Raw genomic sequence first — 23,890 nt, 5'->3', positions numbered from 1 at the left:
CAAAACACTGAAACAGGGACGAATCGGTCATTTCTAAACTTTTTGGGAATTAAATTGTCCGTCAGGCAAAATTTGGGTGGGACTATGTCGTTTGGCCAATTGGAAAAATGTTTATTCTTTGGGTCAGGTGAATCGCTTGGACCATCGGATCTTTGAGACAATCACCATCAGGCAAATATAAATACATATTGCTTTATAGTCCATAATTAGGGGTGTTCAAAAGAACCGGTTAGAACCGGAACCGACAGGTACCCTGGGTTTGGTTCCGGTTCCTACCCAGAACCAGTCGTCAATAGGTAGGTTCCGATTCCAAATTTTTGGAACTGTTACTGTGCTGTTCCGGTTCCGGTTCCTATAGTTAGGAACCAGAACCGGAACCAGGAACCAGGAACCGAGACTAATATAAAATAAAATTAAAGATTAGGGGAGTTAATATAAACTTTTGTAGAAAAAATAATGTGAATACATTTATATTTATATTTCATAACATTTAAAGTAAGTTGGTTTGACTTTTGAGAATCTACCTTTACAAAGTAATGGAGTTTGTAATTTTGAATTTATAATTTGTAATTTTATTTTTGTTAACAAGTGCCAGGTGGGGGGGTATTTGTAAGTTTTTAAAGTTTTTTTGCCATTTTAAAAACTTTTGGGGGGTCATGTAATTTTACAGGGTACCCAGAACCGGAACCGGAATCGTTGTTACAGGTTCTGGTTCTGGGTACCTAGGAACCGGAACCGTCGGTTCGGGTTCTGGTTCCAAATTTCAAGGAACCGTCGGTTCCGGTTCCGGTTCCTTCAAAAAGTGTAGGGTACCCGGAACCGAACACCTCTAGTCCATATGCTGTATCCCACTCAAATCTGAATTGTGTTTTATATGTAAGCTCCCATTAAGGCCAGGCCCATGCTTGAGCTCCACAAGTCCAGTTATTAGGCTGCGTTTGGATGAATATTTTCATCCATATTTTGAGCTAGATTTTGAGAATAGTATTTGGTTCAATATTTTGACAATAGGATCTTCAAAAATCTATTCCAACACTTTTCTGACAGTTTGATCGTTTGAATTTTTTTTTTTTTTGCAACCTTCCTCTTTTTCACGCGTTCTCTTTTGACAACTTATGAGCTTATGACACGTTTGAATTTTGTTTGCAGCCTTCCTTTTTCATGCGTACGCAATAACATAATGAATGTATTGTATATAATACAGTAGACCATGTCGTAGTTGTTAATGAAGTATACGTATAAAAATAATTGTAACGATTGATAATTAGTACTTTTTTCATATATGTATTAATATGATGTTTTTAAACAGTTGGATTAGTACTTGAAATTAATATAGGTTCTTGTTTCTTAATATCTACGGGTGACAAAATTATCAATAAAATATTTAGTATTATTAAAATGTAACTTGATAAGTTATATATATAATAATACATTATTTTAACAAAATTCAACAAAATATTATATTAATAAATCATTTATAAAAAAATATATTAATCAAATATTCAACACAAATATCAAGGTCAAAATACTCAACCAAACACATATTCTACAAATCATATTCTCGTAATCATAACCCTATCCAACTATCTAATCCTATCCCTAAAATCCTATCTAAAATACTGAACCAAACACACCCATACTGTTCTACATTTTAATCTTAAATCAAAAGTTATATATATATATATAGAAACGACGGTATTTATGTGATTAATTGTGAAAGACAGGATACAATAGAAGTATCCAAAAATCATAGGGGAAGTCTTATATGGTGATTGCCTTTTTTCCTTTTTTTTTTATTTGTCTGAAACTGAGTAAATCTGTCTGAATGCCCATTCTCAAAAAATCCAAGTGCCTAGATGCAAAATCCAAATACCCAATAAAATTTCCTACCAAAACTGCAAAGTTTCAAGAAAAATCCAAGCCAAAAAACTGCAAAGTTTCAAAAAAAATCCAAGCCAAAACTGCAAGTTTCAAAAGAGGATCAAAATACCCAATAAAATTTCCTACCAAAACTGCAAAGTTTCTAAGAAAAATCCAAGCCAAAACTGCAAGTTTCAAAAGAAGATCAAAATACCCAAGCAAAAAATCAAGTCAAAACTGAAAGCTTCAAGCAAAAATCCAAACGATCACGGACTTGGTTGAGGCTGTCGTTGTAACCTTGAAAGGTGGCGATAGGTCTACCTGGGAGTGGGAGGGAAGATAGGGGCTGCTTTGTGATGGCAATTTGAAATCCAATAATGCTTCAATTCCACCCTTAACTTGCCGTAAATTCAAGATTAAAATGCAAGAAGTAAAAGAAATCAGTTAATCACAAGCATTAAAGTTGTGGTTGTCTTCAAATAGATTCGTAAATAAGGGAGCTGTTGGGAGTGGGAGGGGAGGTTGGTGGGTTGGGCAAGGTAAGGGTAAAAAGCAAGGAGGTTGTGCAGGTTTGATTTCTCTCTCTAGAGGTAAAGGTAGACCGTAGACCTTTGCCTATGATTTAGCTGGGGGTTGCTGCGGTGAATTACCGTAAGATAATTTTCATTAAAGATTAGTTGGATTGTAAGTAACTTGCCCAAATATCTCTGTTTAAAAAAAAAACAAACAAAAGAAAAAGTGATTTGAATTTTTTAGGGTCTTTTAAATTTTCGTGGTTTTTAGTAACTTTTACTTTTTAGTGTAAAGCAATTGAAGAGACAAACTCACCCCTAAAGAGCCATGAATTTTTTAACAGTTTGTAACGACGTTAGTTTTAAGGGTGGTTAGCTATAAGGGTGTATTTAATTCAGGGAATATTATAATAATAGAAAGATAGATAGAAAAATGTGTTTAATTGTTTAGAATAAATTAGTGGGTATGTTATATTAATATATTTGATCAGGAGAAATAGATTTGTGGGTATGTTATTTAAATTAATTAATGCTCTCTTATTAAATATTATTATTTAAATTATTTATAACCCCCTATATTTAAAAACTTAGTAAAAACAACCCCATAATAAAAGTTTAGAAAATCAACAAATGCACCCCCAACAACCCAGCCATTGTCGGCCGTCGGCAACCCAACGACACACGAGCAGTGGGAAATGGCCTTCATGCGCTGCTTTGGCCATTTCTGGCCAAATATATGCCAAGAATGGTTAGATCTGTCACGATCTAGCCATTTCCGGCCATCAATATGGCCAAAAACAGCCATGTCGACGACTCCCAGCAGCGGTCGACAGTGGTGGTCTGCAATTTGTTTTAAGTATAAGGGCATTATTGTCTAAAAGCTTAATCAAACAAGGGTAAATTGTAATGGTTGATTAATTTAAGTTGTTTTCAAAATAAGAGCATTATTGTCCAAAATTTTTATTAATAAAGGGTAAAATTGTAACAAAAATAAGATTACCAAATAATCTTAAAATATATAAGAAAATGGAGGTGATTAAATTACCTCCTAAATTACTAATAACAACTACTATTGGTTTTGGAAGATTACCAGAATCTTATATTATAATTACTTAACAACTAGACGTGGTAATCAAGTAATATAAGATGACATTACTTTAGTAATCCAATATTACCTCCAACTAAACACACCCTAAGGGTGGTATCAATAATCTTCAAAACCGTGAGGGTAGTGTTTGTATAATACCCCTAAAGTCAGAATCTAAGTTTCAGTTTCTAAAACCTCAAGGATGATAAGTGCATCCATTTTCTTATTACAACTCTTATAATATGCAAGGTTCGTTAATCTTGGCAATGGTCAACAAATTTGCGAAAACTGTTTTTCAGTTTCTATAATGGATCATAAGAGTTTGAAGGATCTTATATTTCAAATATTTGACAAATTAAGCCCTACCTAATCTCTTTGTAAGTCTCGAAATCCATTAACAAAATTAAAATGTTTTTTGTTTATTTTTCAATTTTTTTATTTTTTAATGATTGAGATGTCCAAGTCAGTTTGTATATACATCAACTAATCTTTGAGACCTATTGAACACCCTACAAGCCCAATGCTCAAGATAAACCACAAATGTGATAGATGACCCTATGACGATTTAAACCCAAGAAGTAAATAAAAGAAGTAAACATTCTTAACCGTTAGACCAACCTATTGGAGGCTTTTCTATTCTTTTTTAACTTCTCTTCTCTCTTTGAAAAAAAAAAAAACATTTTTGGTTGATTATTTGAAAAAAAAAATATAATGTTAAAAGATATATGAAATGTGGAAAATATGTTTAGTGTATAAATATAGAAAAAAAAAAAAAGGATATATCAATTTAAATTGGGTTGAAAATTCATTTTTTCGGAAAACATATGAGCAAACTGAGCAATGTATATTTTTAATATTTTATATGGATCAAATTGATATATTATATAATCTATTAAGTAAAATATTGATATTTATATGTAAACTTAATTGGTAAAGGGGCATTTTGGTCCTTAAATAGCACATAAAATTTACAAAAAGGGGTTTGGACATACCAACTCAATCATCATATTTTCCTAAAATGTAAAGGTTTTATTTAAATGGTAAGTCTAACTGCAAAATTCAGTGAATTACCTATTATACCCTTAATAAATCAAAAAATGATATATTTTAATATTCACCCTTTGACTATCCAGTCTAGTATAATTGTATAGTTTAATAGTNAACGGTGAATATTCAGGTGTGGATTGATTTAATTTTGCATCAATGATCAGTTGTAAGATTCCGATGGTGGATGTTGTCTGAGACCAAGTTTTGTTATTTTTGATTTCGATTTGAATTGTTTTTTATTTTTGCTAAGACTATTTTCTGTTTCACTCAAAACCCCCCAGCCTTGTTCACATCATCGAAAATTCGGCTAGACACTCTTTGTGGGATCGACCCTTGCTTACCCTATATACAGTTTAGTAGTTAGGTTAGGAAGGTTTTTAATCTTGGTTGCCTACGACAGCACACCAATTCCAAATCTTCCAACGATACAACCTCCAAAAACAAGTACCTCAATTTTCTGACCCTTTCAACCCATTTCGAATTGAGACTGGTGATAACCCAGCTGCTACTCTTGTTTCTGAACTCTTGACTGCTGATGATTATGTTAGTTGTCTCATGCGATTTCTCGAGCTCTTCGCGCGAAGAACAAACTTGCATTTATCAATGGTATATTGTCTAAACCTACTGATCTCTCGGACCCTCTTTTCGAAGCTTGGGAGAGGTGCAACGACTTGGTTGTTTCGTGGCTCCATCTGTCAAATCTAGTCTTGCTTTAGTTGATGATTCAAGAGTGTTGTGGCTAGAACTCAAGGATCGTTTTCCCATCAAAATGGCCCTCGAATTTTTCAACTCAAATGTGACTTAGCCAGCTTATCTCAAAACCAAGACAACGTCAATACCTATTTTGGTCATCTCAAAGCCTTGTGGGATGAACTTGCTATCTATGACCCTCTTCCCGATTGTGAATGTGGGAAATTAAAAATCCTCCATAACCGATATGACCGAGATTGTGTCATTCAATTCCTTATGGGGTTGTCTGATTCATTCTCAAACACCAGAGATCAAATAATGCTACTTGACCCTCTCCCACCTCTTAACCGTGTGTTTTCCATGATCCAACAACAAGAACGACAACATTTGATGACTCCTTCTACCAATTCCCCTGACCTTATGGAAATGATGACCAGACCAACCTTTAACTCTAGCAAATATTCCTCCAAGTCTACTCCCTAAAAAACTAATCACCCATACTGCTCTTATTGCAAGATTCCTGGCCATTCTCTTGAAAACTGTTTTAAGGTTGGAAATGCCCATCCACCACAATGAACTCATTGTAATATGACTGGCCACATTGCTGAGAGATGTTATAAAGTGCATGGTTACCCACCTGACCACAAACTCCATGGGAAAACTAAAGGCACTGCAGCAGCTATTACTCACTCCCAAGCACTCTCGAATGGTGATCATGGGGAGGATTCAACTGAATCAACGATGCTTACCAAAAGTCAATACCAACAATTGCTTTCTCTTTTGCATTCCAAAGAGACTAGTTTAGCCATGGCTTTACTATCCATTACACAACCACCTTCTTCCTCTCCTAGTCCTCAAGTCAATAACTCTTGAGCTTCTGGTATGGTCACTTGCTTCAACACACGCACACACTCATCTCATCAGACACACCTCTCACCTTGGATTATTGATGCTGGTGCAACAAATCATATGATCTGTTGTACCTCCCTTTTTACATCTATCACAGCCATCGTTTCATATCAACTCACGCTTCCAAATGGCCAAGTTGTTCCTGTTACCCACATTGGTGTCATAAGATTATCTGAGCATCTTATATTAACTCATGTTTTGTGTGCGCCTTCATTCAACTTCAATTGGCTTTCTGCCAAGAAACTTACCCAACATCATTCTTGCTGTCTGATATTTTTATCCAATGCCTGTTTTTTTCAAGACTTAGCATCATGGACAACGATTGGGATGGGTGAAGGTAGAGGCGGTTTGTATCACCTCCTCAGGTCTCGGGTGTCACCATCTGTTCTAGTTGATGCACTACCTCGTTTTCATCACTTAACTTCACTTCCTTTTACTTTCGCTACTCACACTACTTCATTGTGTGATTTATGGCATTATCGTTTAGGCCATATTTCTCTTTCCAGATTAGCTTTAATCACTGATCCCATTGTAACACATAATCAAACATCTCATAATCAAATACCATGTTCAATTTGTCCTTTGGGTAAGCAATGGCATGTTTCTTTCTCAACTTCTGCACGTTTTGCTTTAAATAATTTTGATCTTGTCCACTGTGATATATGAGGTCCCAACTCCATTGTTGCAGTAGATGGTTCACATTTCTTTCTTACACTTGTCGATGAGATCTTGCCTTATAGTGTTAGAGTAGATGCCCTAGAGCCAATCAATTATTGTAGAATTGACTCTTTGTAATAATGCTCATTGATCAATAAAAGGCATTTTACACTATATCGCGTAAATCATCATTGTATGTATTGATATATGTCCTTAGAATGGTAGAACCGTGACGAGGGTATCAAGTGTTTCAAATCTTGATAGTGAGAACCCTATGAGCACATATGGTAGTCATTCCAGAAACGTTCGTAGCCCTAGTATTATTCTGAAGTAAGGGCACAGATAATATGGTAAGGCTATCATAGTGTTGAGCGACCCTGTCGAAAAGCAGTGACTGATCTCACTTGTCAAGGTTGTTTGGTGACAACCTAGAGCAACACATGGGTGCTTGCTGTAGGCAAGTTCACTAGACTGACCCACCAGAGGATCCCATATGGATGGTAACCCCAGCGTCTATGGAACAAATCCTATAACGAATGGCGGTGCATGTGATCCTTAGACTTGAGATCACCAGAGCACCTTGTGCACCGATTGGTGTAGTTTGACACTAGCCTAACGTAGTTCTATTCAGAGCTGTCAGTATGGTAGTGATTGGCTATATCAAGGAGTGTATCAAGACTATGGTGGATAGACAAAGGATTCATCACTCCCGGGTAGGGGAGAAGTTATCTCACGACACAATTCAGTAAATTGCAACGACACTAAAACTGTGGCCACAGTGGGATTGAGTTGTCGCTCTATCCAATTTATAATACCGGTCATTAGACCAGTAATCGAATACACAATATCGAGAGTAACCGAAGGTTGACAATATTTCTAGGCCTTAGTCTCGTCGAGATAACGGATGATAAAAGGATCTAATTGTACGGTAACCATCCCGTTGATTTTGCATTGAATTTTGATAGGATTTAGGATACTTTTCATACAATTTGGGCCATAATTGCTACCTAATTCTATTAATTTGTCTTTGTTTACCTAAATGATGATTTTGAGTATAAATGACAGTTTTGAGCATAAATTGCGTACCTTGAGCTTGGAAACTTAGAATGACCTGAATTTAGAAGCGTTGGAAAGCTAAGAAGAATATCTACAACTTTCATGTTTTGGGTTTTTCCTAATTCTGACTGGAAAAGGGTGAAAACTTGGCTTGAAGTTGTGAAAAGTACGCTGGGAATTGAAGAAAAACGTCTTTGGACGTGCTTCCATAATTCTTCCATAACGTGAGCTGTAGACCTCGGATTGTCCTGATTCTTGAACAAAAAGAAAGATATTTGGAAGGGATAAAATTAATATGTTAACACGTTTCCAGATTCAGAATATATCATGCTCACATTTGGCCTGAAAGTTCCTCGCCGCAGCAAGGAAAAAGCTTCACCGCGGCGAAACCTGCATCAGATGTAAAAATAAAACGATGCATTTTGGCTTGCTAGGGCTTCATCCTTAAGTGAGAGAGGTATAAATTAGAGTGAAAAGGAAGAGAAAAAGTGTCTTGATTCGTCATTTGGAAGGCCGTTCTTGGAAGGAGAAGAGGATTGAAGATTTGGGCTTCAAATTAGAGAAGATTTCTCCATCTTTTGCTTGTTTTTCAACGATGAATCTTGATTCAGTTTGTTTTTGTTATTTTATTTCGTTTTTGAGTATAAACTGAGTGGTTTAGCTGGGGTTTGATGTAACCTTGATACAATGATTCAAATTTATATGAATTGATTCACTTTGAGTTTTAATTTCATGATTGAGTGTTTATCTCTTTGCCTAATGACTTTTGGATGCTTGATCACCATTCAAATGTGTGNCGTTATCTCAACGAGACTGAGGCATAGAAATAGCGTTACCTTCGGTTACTCTCGATATTATGTATTCAGTTATTGGACCAATGACCTGTATAATAAACTAGATAGAGCAACAACTCAATCCCACTATGGCCACAGTTTTAGTGTCATTGCCATTTACTAAATTGCACCGTGAAATAACTTCTTCCGTACTCAGGAGTAATGAATCATCTGTCTATCCACCATAGTCTTGATACACTCTTTGATGCAGCCAATCACCACCGTATTGACAGCTCTGAATAGAACTGTGTTAGACTAGTGTCAAACTACACCAATCGGTGTACAAGATGCTCCGGTGATCTCAAGTCTAAGGATCACATGCAGCACCATTCGTTAGAGGATTTATTCCATAGACACTAGGGTTACCATCCACATGGAATCCTCTGGTAGGTCAGTCTAGTGAACTTGCCTACAGCAAGCACCCATGTATTACACCAGGTTGTCACCAAACAACCTTGACAAATGAGATCCGTCAATGCCTTTCGACAGGGTCGTTCAACACTATGATAGCCTTACTGTATTGTCTGTGCCCTTACTTTAGAATAATACTGGGGCTACGGATGTTTCTAGAATGACCGTCATATGTACTCATAGGGTTCTCATAGCCATTATCCACAAAGGAGTTATGTAGAAACACCCTAACAAAATGGAAGAGTCGAGAGAAAGCATCAACATATAATGAATATTGCCTGAGCCTTAATGTTTCAATCGCACCTTCCACCTTGATATTGGGCTGACTGTGTTCTCACAACAGTCTACCTTTTTAATCGTACCCCTACCCCTCTTCTTCATAACAAAACACCCTATGAGTACCTCTTCCCCCCCCCCCCCCCAAATACAAACACTTGAGAGTTTTTGGTTGCCTTGCATATGCCTCTACCTTATCACATGGGCGCAGAAAGTTTGATCCTTGAGGAAGAGCATGTGTGTTTTTAGGCTACCCTTTTGGACTTAAAGCATATAGATTACTTGATCTACAAACTGATCAAATTTTTTTATCCCAAGATGTTCATTTTCATGAATCAATTTTTCCCTTCCATTCTATCATTTCACCTTTTGTTCCACCTTCCAACTCTATCACACATCCTTTAAATTCTTCACTGCCCTATTCTATCTCTCTTCCTACTCCACCACAATCTAGTCCTTCTCCCCACTCCATTACTCTGTCACCTTCACTTACCTTTCCAGATAACCAGTCTCCACCTCCCACATTTTTAGCTCCCAGTTCTCCCCCTCCTACTTCCTCCCTACCACAGACTTCCATTTCTCCATCACCATTACCTCTTGCTACTTTACATCCCCCTCCTTCTTCAGTTTCACATGTTCCTATTTGTAGGACACCTAGAACCAGGCGTGCTCCTGAGTACCTGCAGGATTACCATTGCCATCAGACTACTCTAACTCCTCCTATCCCGAAGTTGGACAAGTTGCTATATTCACCATCAGGTACAACTTCACCTCTACACAACACTATTTCTTACTAGCATTTTTCTCCTACTTATAAAGCTTTTCAACCACTATTTCCACCCACATTGAACCAAAAACATATAAGCAAGCTCTTAAAGACCCCGGATGGTGTAAGGCCATGGACACTGAATTAGCAGCCTTGGAGGCGAATCAGACTTGACAACTTATAGATTTGCCTCCTGGAAAAGTTCCTATTGATTGCAAATATGTTTATAAAATTAAGTATAACTCTGATGGGAGTGTTGAACGACTCAAAGCAAGACTAGTGGCTCGAGGTTTCACCCAACTTGAGGGAGTGGACTATCAAAAGACTTTTTCTCCTGTGGCTAAGTTGGTTACCGGGCAGTGTCTTTTAGCTTTTGCATCAGTTAAAGGCTAGCATTTACATCAATTTGATGTAAATAATGCGTTCTTGCATGGGGATTTGAATGAAGATATTTATATGAATAAACCACCTGGCTACACAAAAGGGTCACCCACTCAAGTTTGTAAATTGCTTAAGAGCTTGTATGGCCTCAAACAAGCTTCAAGACAATGGTATTCCAAATTTTCTAATGTTCTTTTTGTTGCAGGTTTCTCTCAATCCAAGGCTGACTATAGCCTTTTCACCCGTGACATTAATGGCACATTTGTTGTTATCCTTGTTTATGTCGATGATATATTGGTTGCAAGCAATGACATTGCTGTTGTGCACGAGGTGAAGTCTCTTTTTCACAGGCATTTTCAGATCAAGGATCTTGGAACATTACGCTACTTTCTCGGCATAGAGGTTGCGAGATCATCAAGCGACATTCATCTCTGCCAGAGGAAGTACATACTAGATATTCTTGCACATTCCGGCACCTTAGGCAGCACCCCTGCTAAGGTTCCAATGCAGCAAAACCTCAACCTTACTCAGGCAACTGGCACTCCATTATCTGATCCAAGTATTTATTGACGTCTTATTGGCAGGCTCCTATACCTTACAGTCTCTCGGCCTGATATTTGCTATAGTGTCCAGAATTTGAGCCAATTCACGGCAAATCCTACTGATGCTCATTTACATGAGGCCCACAAAGTCCTTCGATACCTTAAAGGTGCACCAGGTCAAGGACTTATGTTCCCTAGTACATAAAGGGTAGTATTGTCATTGTATGGGATAAGTTAGAATATTATTTGGTTATTGTATATATTTGTATCATTGGCATCATTCATAATATACATGAGGAAATTTCTCTCTGCAATTCCGTCTTCCTCTGTTTTGTTTTCCTTTGTTTCAAACGCACCTGATATTTTGAGAATTAAGATAAATTAAGATGACTATAAATGAGATTTGAGATTTTTGCCTTTCATGGTGGAACTCGCGGCTTGGCCCTTTGAAAGATGGCAACTTTTTGCAGATTTGGGTAGCCGATGAGATGCCTGGCCACAATGGCCCACGAGGTAGCTGTCCCAGGCGCTTCCAGGCTTTGTGGCGAATGCCCAAATTGGCGGCGTGAAGGTTCATCCAAGAAGATGAAAGAACCCAGATCACAGGGTCCAATTGTAGGTTTTGAAACCTGCAAGAGATAGCAAGGGTCTGTTTATTGAAATCACACATATAAGTTTTAATTTTCATATTATCTGATTTTTTTTGTTATTATTCTATTTTTCAATTAACAACAAATTAAATCATATATTTACTTAACGTAAAAAAAGAAAAGAAAAAAAACATTAGTCCTAAAAAGAAGAGATAATTTGGTAGGCCGGTGAAATGGGACCCATTATATGGATAAGGTCAAATTCACATTATCCATAAAATAAAAGATGTAAAATCCTGATTCAAAACTTAATGCTTAAGCAAATGGGCAAGCATTACCAACCAGGTAAAGCATTATTGACGTGGCAATTTCACATTAATTTCTTTTTATTTTTTATTTTCTCTAAATTGTTTACAAAATTTAGAAAGTGAGAAGATTCTTTTTCTTCTAAATTTTTGGAAACAAAAGACCATTAATATGGGGACAGGTCAAAGAGTACCAGCCAGCCGCCCGTGCAATCAAAATACAGTACTATTAAAGAGCTCCTTCCACCTAAGGTTTGCCTTAATCACACTTTCCACCAAAAAGAGTTTCAAAATACCATTTTCTCACCCAATATTTATATTGTGTTAATACCTAAAATATATATCACTTTCACATCTAATATTCGACGAGTTATTAGAAACTAAGTTAAAAAGGTTTCTGTAGAGTAGAGGCCTGTATATCGAATGGTGGTGACCCATTGTATATTCCTTGCCAAAATCAAACAGAAATCAACTAAGAACAAGAAATCTTAACTTTACGATGGCTAGTAATTGGTGAGAAATCAGATACTACAATAAAAAAAGTTTTATAAAAAGGAGACCAGAGATTCAAATAGTGATGACACAGATAATTTTTACTATCCAAATTGACTTTGGATAATAACAAAATATTAATAACAAAATATCAAACTTTAGGTGGGAAAGTGTCAATAAGGCAAACCCTGGGTGGGAAAAAAATTCATTTACTCTACTATTAAATGCACAATGACCTTTCCTTTTGACCTATACGTACACAATTGATAGATGATATTTTATAAATAAATATATTCACTTTTTTTTTAATGCTAATTAATGTGTGTGTATATATATATATATATTTTATGATTTTTATCACGACAAGTGAGGATAATAGAATAATTTGTAACCTGTTTTGCTGCTGTTTTCTGCTACCCACATGTGATTTATATTACTATTAAATAATCTTTATTTTTGCTGTCATAAAATTTAAAAAATAAATGAAAAAATAATTCTACTTAACTATCTCAAATATATCAAAACGATGCCAAAGAATGTAATCTTTGAGCAGTCTTCTACTGTGTGTAGGGTCTAAGGGTGATGTGTCTGCATCATACTCGTTTACTAGTTACTACTTTACTTCATCTTTGCCTCTTCACATCTGCAAAAACACTCTCTCCATCCCCGACCTTGAACCCTAATCTTTATTTTCTTCATTAATTCATTCCTCCATCGAGCTTTACGTCCCACACAAACCAGTCCTTGAAAGAAAGCAACGCTCGAAAATTTCATTAGCAGTTAATATGAGAAACCCTTCTTCTGGTACTAGAACCCCGTGTTGTAGCAAGGTGGGCATCAAGAAAGGCCAGTGGACTCCGGAGGAAGACGAGATCTTATCCAATTATATCAAGAGAGAAGGTGAAGGCCGCTGGCGTACGCTCCCGAAGCGTGCCGGGCTGCTTCGTTGCGGCAAGAGTTGCCGTCTCCGGTGGATGAATTATCTCAGACCCTGTGTTAAAAGAGGTCGCATAGCTCCTGACGAAGAAGATCTCATTCTTCGCCTCCATCGCCTGCTCGGGAACAGGTACTCTTTGTTCTGTTTCTTCCGGTCCTCTCATTTTCTATGCAATCACGTTATTTGCCAATAAGAGCTCCGTCAATCTCCGGTTCTTCTTAACCCAATATGAATCTCTTCCAATTGATCTTCTACTGCTGCAAGATGAATTTGAACTAGGAGCTTTTGTGCTTCATCTCTTTCTTCCGGTAATTTGGTGTTTAATCATTTCTTCCCCAAATTAATCGTTCAATTCTCCATCAATATTCAGAGGATGATCACGCGCATTACAAGAAAAAAAGGGACTCCTTATCGGTCATAAACCGTGAATACTATCAGATGTTCACAGTTTACTGACTTTCCTTGTATCCAGCGTCAAGAGTTCACTTGTTTTACCTTTTTATCGATGAAAGATTTGTTAATGTCAACCTTCATGTTCTTACTCTCAGGTGGTCTTTGATAGCGGGAAGAATCCCGGGACGCACTGACAATGAGATCAAGAATTATTGGAATACTCATCTTAGCAAAAAGCTGATTAATCAAGGAATTGATCCAAGAACCCACAAGCCGTTAGACCCATCACCTACTTCCTCAGATGTTATCGGAAATAATGATCATCTCGCTTCAACTTCAAATCCTAACCCTAATCCTCATCCCAATCTCAATCCCGAATCTTTAGACACAGAAGCAACAGCTACTGAAAGCAATGAAAACTTCGTTACCAATCTTCATCATCATAATCAAAATCATCAAGTGGAGGATAACGAAATGGAGATGGATGGTTTCATGATGGGTTTACCGACTAGCCATTCTGCACGCATCAACCAGGAAAATTATGTCGAAACCTATAACGAAGATGCATTCTCTTCATTTCTCGATTCTCTAATCAATGACACGATGTTTGTGAGCCAACAGCAGCAGCAGCCAAACCCAGTTCATCACCTCGTGAATAGTGGTCATGGTAACATTTGGGAAGGTGAAGTTGCATCAACGATGACTGGTTTAAGTGAGGAAGAAAGAGCGTTGGATCACCATCACCATCTTCGTCACCATCACCTTGCATGAAGCTGAAAACGAATTGAATCAAAGATTAAATATAGGTTTGATCAGTTCTATGATTTATGGTTGTGGTGTGTTTTTCTCCTATATTACTCTACTAGACTTGGTTTTCTTTTGCATGTTGTTGTGCTCTTATTTAAGATCTACTACTCTTTGTTGTAAAACCTTAAAAACAAAAACAAACCTTATGCTGAACTTTTTATAATGTATTTGAATACTTAATTAAGCATGTATTTACGTACATTTATTTGACCATTTCATATATACATCTATATATACCATTTCATACATATATAATTTATTATTGTATTATTATATTTTATTTTGTTTATAAATGTATGATCATTGAGCCAAACACATTATGCCATATCAGTTTATACGTATTCAATATACGGTGTTTGTATATAGAGATTTAAAACTTTCTTCACCACTAATTCCTCTTTCTTCCCTTCGTTGATTACTGGATTAATCCCTTCTGTTTCTCATAATCCAATTGTCTACTGCTGCTGTTGTTTTAATGATTTTTCTCTCATTAAGATCTACATTAATGTATTGCATGTAGAATTGTATGAAGTTATCCTTTATCTGCACGTTTAAGTTTAACCTATTACTAGGCACAGCTTTAAATAACTTGTTTGTTTCTTCACTACTTCCTGTTTTAGAAGTCTCGTCAATTAATTAAATGCATGCATATTACTTTAAAAACTCAAAATCCAATGTTTTGGTGTTTTCCATGTAAATCTTAGGGTCATTTGCTCGTGTTTGATGTTTCATTTAATTGTTTTCCAAAAAAACCTGTTTTATAAAATGAAAAAGGGAAGTAGATTTTGTACTTTACATATAGACTGAATATATAAGTGCAATAGTGTTGTATTTTTTAAAAGTATTTTATGATTTGCAATATTATGTTGATAAATGGATTTCATAAACTTTCACTCACAAACATGACGTGACACTCCCATCACGTTGTTAGTTGATTTTAGTAGACAAAAAAAACTTAATAAAAAACCAGTCAGGTTTACGAGAGAAAGTTTGTTAATCGATTTTTATTATTTCGATATTGTTAAGTCTTACTGTAATTAAATTTGGGTGATTCATATATTTATATTTTTTTTATTTTTTTTTAACTTAGGTTAGTTTATAAGATAAAAATTATTAAGCAAATTTTTTTGGCTTTTATCTTGATACCAAGACATCTAAAATTATTTAATTATTGTTTTTTTTTTAATCAATAATAGCTTTATTAAATTCATTGAATTCCAAATCTAATTATCTTTTCTTTTGGATTCTTTAATTTGTTACAATTTCCAAAAAAAAATATATTAACTCATCAAATATTATATCAACTCATCATATTTTCTATCATTACTAGAAACAATTGCAAATGAACAATAATGTTAATAAAATAGAGTAAATTGCTAAAATAAATATAATGTAGTTTTGTTTCTTAAATATTTTTTTATTAATATACCTAATTTCTTAATTTTATTACTTTGAAGATTTTTAATGAAATAATATAATTATCTTTAACTCATACATTTGTTTTGTTTTGATTCTCACAATTTAATTGTTTATTTTTTTTTTAAACATGTAAATTGTAAAATATAATATGACATTTAAAAATGACATAATTGTCAAAATACTAATTTTAAGATGTTTAACATTTACAAAAAGAGTAAACGACATGTTCCTACCCGAGGTTTAGCAAAATGGCAAATTGATACCCCTGGTTTCATTTACTCTAGATTCCTACCCTTAAAGTAACACCGTTAATTTAGTGGTGATGATCAGGTTGGCTTATGGACAGTAGCTGGGTGAGGACTTTAATCAAGCAGATTATGGAAATTAATTTAGGCTTCAATTTTCAGCGATTTGGGAGTCACCAACGACCAAAAAACATATCACAACAATCAGATGATGGTGGAGAAGCTAGTGGTGAAGTGGAGAGGTCGGTTGTACTTAAATCGACCGAAAAAAGCTTGAGAAGTAACCTAATCTCACAAGGTGGCAAGAATGGAGGTGGTTTGGAAACGCTGAGTGAGGTCAAAAAGTGAAGGTACAAGTTTTATAAAGGAGGTTATGGGAGGTCCAACGGTGATCTTGGAAGTGATTTTGAATTTCAGAATCGACCGAAAAAAGCCAAAAATTGTTGGCTTGGATGCTGCTAACGTGAGCTTGTCTCCTGCCAAAGAAAACGCCGACGCACTTTAGCATGCTAACGTGCGTCTCACTACAGTGTATATGACTATTTTAGCAAATGATGTTATTTTAAGAGTAGAAATCTAGAATAAATGAAACCAGAGGTATCAACTTGCCATTTCGTTAAACCTCAAGTGGGAACATGTCGTTTACAAATTAACAACTCAACACTTGTAATCACACATTAAAAGTGATAAAACAAAAATATTTTTCATATTTATTCAGATTTTTTTTTTTCCAATTTAGGACTTATTTAGCTTTCAGATGGAAAAAAAAAATGCCACCTTAATTAGTATTTTGATGAAGTAAATGAAAGTTTTGCATGCATAATTTTCAAATCCCGTGATTATGGCATCGACCACTCGCACGTGCAAAGTGCTAAGTTGTTCTTAGAAATTACATGTGAATGATTATGAGAGTTGATTATAGCGTACAGATTATATATGTTTGTAGAAACATAAATAATAGATTGACAAGAGACATTTTTATAGTGATTCGGATGCTTAAATTGAATCCTACATTCACTGTTATTTTATTATTGTCTTGCTATTTTTCTGATATTGTTTGTAAGGCTTACAAAAATGGAGAAATGTTTTGTTTACAGAGAGAAAATAATAAAGCTCAAATGTTTGTCTAGCTTTCATATGCCTAGCCAGCTCTTTTTTCACGAAGAGGGGTGACCATTTATACCTTTGAGGTCAATGTAATGAGTGTTTTTGCAAGTTGTCTTGACATGTCGGGACTACTCCTTAATCCTTATTTTAAAATGGGATATGATTGATATAAAATATCTCTTAGAGGTAGTTTGGGTTTTTGATAGCTAATATTACCTAATCTTTAAGTGCTTGTTGAACTCTGATTGGTGGTGCTGATATTAGTGTGTATGTTTGGCACAACAGAACCCCCACTAGTTTTTGGAGTGCGTAATTGCACTTCAAAAACTCATGTCTTAGATCTAAATGGCTGTTGTACTATAGGCTGCAGTCTCGAACTGAAGAGCTCGAACTATGTCAGGCATAATTGGGTGTTGAGAGCTAGGACTGCAATCTGAGAGCTTGGAGCGATCTGAAGCTGAGCGCAATCTAAGAACTAATATAAAATGTCAAGTAGATGAATTCCTGAAGAGAGCTGATGTCAAAAGCCCAAACGCACGGCTTAGAAACCCTAAACGGACAAGCCAACTTAAAATAGCTATAACTTTTGATCCGGGAGGAGTTTTGGCGCCCGTAAGATATCCACGGAAAGCTTGTTCCGAGCTTTACGTTGTGGCAATAGGAGAACCTAGTTGAGGCCATTTTTTAGGCCAAAATCCATCATTTCGACATGTTTCGAGGCTGTTTTGAGTTTTCTATGCGTTTTTTTTAAAGTTGACAACTAGTCCCGATCTGAGAACTGATCATGATCTGAGAGCTAAGAACATGACCTGAGGTTGTTCGCAATCTTAGAGTTAAGAGCTGATCGCGATTTGAGAGCTAGGAGCTGATCACGATCTGATAGGGGCTTGACCTGAGAGATTGAGGCGTGCGATCTGAATGATCCACAACGTCTGATCTCAAGCAAATGAGCGAGCTTATGAGATCGATATAAAGCGTAAGGAGCTTTGATCTGAGAACTTGAGAGCTCTTTGCAATCTGAGAGCTTGAGAGCTCTTTATGATCTAAGAGCACAAGGAGTTCGATTAGAAAACGCGAAGCTTGATATGAGAACACAAGGAATTCAATAAGAAAACATATAGCTCAAAGAGTTTGATTAGAAAGTGTGAAACTTGATCTGAGAACATAAGGAGTTTGATCAAAAAGTGCGAAGCTTGATCTAAAAACTCAATATCAACGATCTAAGCGCTCAGAAGCGTGATATGGGTGCTCGGAAGCACGATCTAAATGATTTGAACGCGTGATCTCAACGATCTTGAATGTGTGATCTAAGTGCTCGGAAACATGATCTAAGAGCTCTGATGCCTGCGATCTGCGATTTGAGAGCTCTGAGGTGTGCGATCTATGATCTAGCCATGTGATCTGAGAGCTCTAACATGTGCGATAACTCTATGATCTAGCCATGTGATCTGAGAGCTCTAACGCGTGCGATCTACGATCTAGCCACGCGATCTGAGAGCTTTGACGCGTGTGATCTATGATCTAGCCACGCAATCTGAGAGCTCTAATGCATGTGATCTATGATCTAGCCACGCGATCTGAGAGCTCTGATGCGTGTGATCTGCGATATAGCCATGCGATCTGAAAGCTATGATCTATAATAAGTTTTTGTATTTTGACAATAACTTGAGCTGTAGACCTCAGATTTAAATGATTATTTGACCATCGGAAAGCTAACTCAAAGGGGTACAACTCTTATGTTTATCACATCGCTAGATTCAAACTTTATTAGGCTCAAATTTTCACATTTGATAACTTGAAGATTTTGAGGCTTGTTGGAAAAACATGGAGAGCTGATGTGAATCATGCCCCTCCTTCTAACGCCAAACTGTTGATGCTTGATTTTGACACCAACAACTCACATGTGCAAAGTGCTAAACTGTTCTTAGAAATTACACATAAATGATTATGATCAAATACAAAGATTGAATAATAAATGAGAGATATGATTTTTAAAGTGGTTCGGATGCCTAAAGCGAATCTTACGCCCATTGTTTCTTTTATATATGAGAGATTACAAGTGATCGCGTATAGCAAACAATGAGTAGAGGTACAATAAATGGTCTCTTTCTCATGGGTTATATTTGCTTTGAAAATAAAGATTACAATCAGAATGAGGATTTAGGATCAGAATCCTGAAAATAAGAGAGGAGGTCCTCTATTTGTAGTAGAAGAATTCAAGGTGATGATTACAAATCTACAAATGGGTAGGTGCCGTGCAAGTCTTTCCTTGCCTCCCCTTGACTGGTAACTTAAGAAATATCCTCAAATTACCTGGGGCTTGGATAGGTGTGCGACTCTCAATCACTCATAAACAAAACCTGAATCTGTTAAGTTGGTGACAACCATATTCTTTCTGTCATGGAGCGACATGGCAGCTTCTAGGCGGTGCAAAGCCTTCCTAAACTCTGATTGGTGTCTACTAATGTAGGCTAACATCAGCCTTGATTTTTTAGGCATAACATAAAATATTTTAGTTATTATCTCCGACATTTCCTAAGATATAAGAAATCATCGATAACCTCTTCTCAGATTTGACAAAATCATCACTTACCTCCCTATGAACGTAAAATATAACAATCAAAATTATGAACTATGAGGGGGAGGTAATAGAGGATTTCTAATACCTCTGAGGTTTTCCTGACATTTCTTTAAACCCCAAGGAGGTAAGAGACGACAGACCAAATTATACAAAGCATGCATATTAATTATATAAGAATTTAATATTCCAATTCTGTTTTTAAAATCTCAGTATATATACTACAAGCATTTTCAATTTCTTTTGGGAATTTATAAATAGAAAATAAATTTGAAATACAACATCCAAGGGAGCTACACACCTTTGATTTACATTAGATTTTAATTATTTTTATAATATACTACTATTTTATTTCTTCTTAGAATTTCTCAACTAACCAATTAAAAAAAAAAAATACATTTAAGAGAAGATGAAAACCTTGCTAGGTATGCATGGTTTGGTTAATTGGTTTGTTCGGTTAATGAGTTTTGTGTATAGCATTAGACACTACATTATTAATCTTAATCTTCTCTTTCGATTTGGTTAATCGGTTTTGTGTATAGTATTAGACATGTTATATATTATAATACTTGAATAATTCTTTAATAAGGATGCCTTTACATAAATTTTATGAGGACTATAATTAAATATCATTTAAATGATATAAAATAAATGAAAATATATAAAATAAAAAAGCAAAGAAATTTGTCAAAAGATTATTATTTATATATTTTTAGAGTTAAATTTTGTACGTCTATATTTTATTGCAAATGCGATTAATGTGAATCCACTAATACAAAATATCATACCTATAAAATGCAAATAAAATAAAATAATGATTTTTCATACCTAATATTTTGAAGGTGCCTTTGACAGACGTCTTCAGTCCCATCTCGCTTTTATACGCATAAAGAAAATGATATTTGATTCACTAAATCTGTAAGTACATATACATGATTATTAAGTAACAATACATGCGGGTAGAATCATTTTGATAAAGGGAAATTGTAATAATAAAGAAAGTATGCTCTATGAACTGAAAGTATGCTCTATGAACTGAATTAAGAGATAGTTAATTCGGCTGATTGATAAAATTCACCAGATTTTGACATATCAGCTCACGTCGGTCCTAACTGGATCGACTATGAAGAGCAACATGCAATTGCCTGAACTTGGCTATTACCATTGACCTTCCACAGTCGACAGATTCTAGTTGATTTTTTTTCTTCTAAATAATATCTTATTTAATATAAATTATTTTTAATATTTATTAAACCATTGTACAATTTTATAATTATCCAATATTTGTAAAAAATAAATTATATTATTTTTTGTCATTATACCTAGTAAAGCAATTTAAAAAAAAATATGTTATGCCAAACATAATCGAAATTATTTGGAAAGCCAAGTAAAAACTGATTAAATTTATAACTACAACAATCTCAAACTAACTCTTAATTAATTCCATGCATATAAATAATCAATGTGAGAAACCTAAGAAAGGAAAATATATATAAAAATAAAAAAAGAAATGGGAAGACTTCACCTAATCTTCATGGACGTGAAAGAGAAACTGGTTTACCTAATCTTCATTATTCACATGCAAATAAATATCCATCGCTCATCAATATATTTTCTACTTTCTAGACCTAATCTTCATTGCCAATATTATATATATATGTTAAAATAACTAAATAAAATAAAATAAAAGAAGTATGACATAATAATAAGTTGACATGCACTAAAGCGACAACGTATTTGACCTTAATAATATTGTGTGGCCTCTATCTTTTCTCATTTAATACCAAAATAATACATAAATAATTGTAATTGTTTTATTATAATGGTAATCAGTTTTTCGGAATATTCCTGAGTCAGAATCTAGGGTAGTTGGTATACTATACTATATAATATAATCAAATATAAAAGAAATTTAATAATTTTATGTATAAACTTAATTGAAAATAAACATTTTATTTCTTAAAATTACTTTCATGTAAGTTTTAAGTCAATTTTTACAGAAATAAAAGTTATAACCTACTTCACCTGAACAAAACAAAGCTTCCCAAATTTAATTAATAATTATTTTCCTTGTCTTACCGTAATTAATTAAAATCCTCTCAGCACGTTTACTTCTCATGTATATATATGAAACATTATTTTAATTTTTCTGATTCCCTCCATTTCTGGCTTTAATTTTACTCTTCATTTTTCTATCTATGCATGCCAAAGGGCTGCTTAGGATGTTTCGAAAATAATTAATCAAAAAGAAGAAGGGACAACCTTCTTCTTTTTGATTAATTAATCAGAGTTTCTGCCTCTCAAGGTACAGCAAACACATGAAGGAGCTAGATGACATAAGTGTATAATATATAATATTATATATATATATATATATATATATATATATATACACAAGTAAACAACATAAGTTACCCATTAATTGATGATAGTTAACAAAGAGAAAAAGACACATAAAGGAGAGTGTTTTCAGCATGAATGTTAATGGCTACAAGGAAAAAGAAGAAGACCAGTCGACGACCAACCTGGAAACTTTAATGTCATCTGTAGCAGGCAAAATTCTACACCCAACCTCCACCGATATTCCCTTTGTCGTTCCATTCCATTCAAATATTCGATCGACGCAGAGGATCAAAGAATGAATGAATGAGTCACTGAGAAGAAGAAGAAAAAAAAAAAGATAACTGAGGATCAAAGAAACGAATGAATGAGGAAGAAAAGAAAAAAAGAATATCGGATGGTGTCTATAGTTCAAATAGTAAGAGCAAAAGGTGTTAGATTAGTGTCACATGGTTTAGTGTTTGGTCAAATACTTCAGCTTCACCAATCGTTCTCAATTCCCAAAGAAAGAGCAACTAATAATAATATAATATACTTCTATTTATGAAATAAATAGACAGAGGGACCTACCCTTCTGTGGCTATTTATTTAGTGATGAGACCACGAATTAGATTCTGGTCGTTTCCGCATGAAGGACAAAGGGCTCCTTGATCTTAAAGGGGAAATCTGATGGATAGATATAGTGTTTGGATTTTAGTCTAAGCATTGTTCTATTTCTGATAATTTTGATTTCGTTTCTCTTCATTACCATTGTCTTCAAAAAGAATAACTTCTTATGCTAGCATGAAGGACAAAGGGCTGCTTGATCTTAAAGGGGAAATCTGATGGATAGATATAGTGTTTGGATTTTAGTCTAAGCATTGTTCTATTTCTGATAATTTTGATTTCGTTTCTCTTCATTACCGTTGTCTTCAAAAAGAAACTTCTTATGCTAGCTTAAATTATTGTTTCTCGATATTATTGGTTTGTTTTGGCAATTTATTCTGTTGAGTGTCTTGTTACATGTCTTCCTTTTTGCAGGTTTGATGTATAGACTAACGAGGTTGACGTCAAATTTAATTAGAGTTGATGCCTGTTTAATATAGATTTGAGAATGGCCTGATATGTAGGCATTGTTTTGGGTGGTTTAGCCTGTCTTAGGTTTGTTTACACAACAATTAAGAGTTGGTAATAGAAGCATTTTGCAAATTGCTTCTGCTTTCTTTGTATATCTTAAATGTTAAGACATTCTGCTGTATTGAATTCATAGCTTTGGTTTCTTTGTAACTCATGAAGAACTTCATTACAGATGAATCTTGCTGGTTTATGTTGTTTACCTTCAGCCATAAATGTTCTTGTTCTTCTCCGGGACTGCACAACAAGTTTAAACTTTCCAGTTTCCACCAACTAACTTTAAATTTTTGCTAGCAAAACAGGGACGAATTGGTCATGTTTCAATTTTTAAAAATTCCAACGACGACTTCAGTGTTACAAAATGATAGGGACAAACTGGTCATTTCATTAACCCATAAATAGTTGATGGCATACTCGTAATTTAATTTAAAGTTGGTGGTTATCTACATAATTGAATGAGTTGAATTGACGTAAATTAGTAAAAAAATATGAAATCAAACTCTCAACGCCACTTCCGTCTTTTCCTCATTGTTGTCT

General features: G+C 34.9%; 1 protein-coding gene across 2 annotated transcripts; it reads left to right on the top strand.

Annotated features, from left to right (window-relative positions):
* The first annotated feature begins 13,023 nt into the window (after positions 1-13,023).
* LOC116106802 (transcription repressor MYB5-like) lies at positions 13,024-16,321 on the top strand. 2 transcript variants are annotated; one of them, XM_031393119.1, is made up of 3 exons: positions 13,024-13,480; positions 13,900-14,550; positions 16,301-16,321. In XM_031393119.1, the coding sequence occupies exons 1-2, from the start codon at positions 13,200-13,202 to the stop codon at positions 14,513-14,515; spliced, it is 897 nt and encodes a 298-aa protein (XP_031248979.1). In that variant the 5' UTR covers positions 13,024-13,199; the 3' UTR covers positions 14,516-14,550; positions 16,301-16,321. The 2 variants fall into 2 exon arrangements, with proteins under 2 accessions (XP_031248979.1, XP_031248978.1); XM_031393118.1 differs by lacking the exon at positions 16,301-16,321 and having other exon boundaries at positions 13,900-14,738.
* Positions 16,322-23,890: the final 7,569 nt, after the last annotated feature.

This window comes from Pistacia vera, unplaced genomic scaffold (assembly GCF_008641045.1).
Source record: "Pistacia vera cultivar Batoury unplaced genomic scaffold, PisVer_v2 Contig522, whole genome shotgun sequence".
Taxonomy (NCBI): Eukaryota; Viridiplantae; Streptophyta; class Magnoliopsida; order Sapindales; family Anacardiaceae; genus Pistacia; species Pistacia vera.
This window is presented reverse-complemented; position numbering and strand designations above follow the sequence as displayed.

Bases quoted from the DNA above. Each gene is read 5' to 3' on its own strand.
- LOC116106802 (XM_031393119.1), top strand. From the start codon at position 13,200: ATGAGAAACCCTTCTTCTGGTACTAGAACCCCGTGTTGTAGCAAGGTG. The intron at 13,481-13,899 runs GTACTCTTTGTT...TCTTACTCTCAG, and splicing joins CATCGCCTGCTCGGGAACAG to GTGGTCTTTGATAGCGGGAA.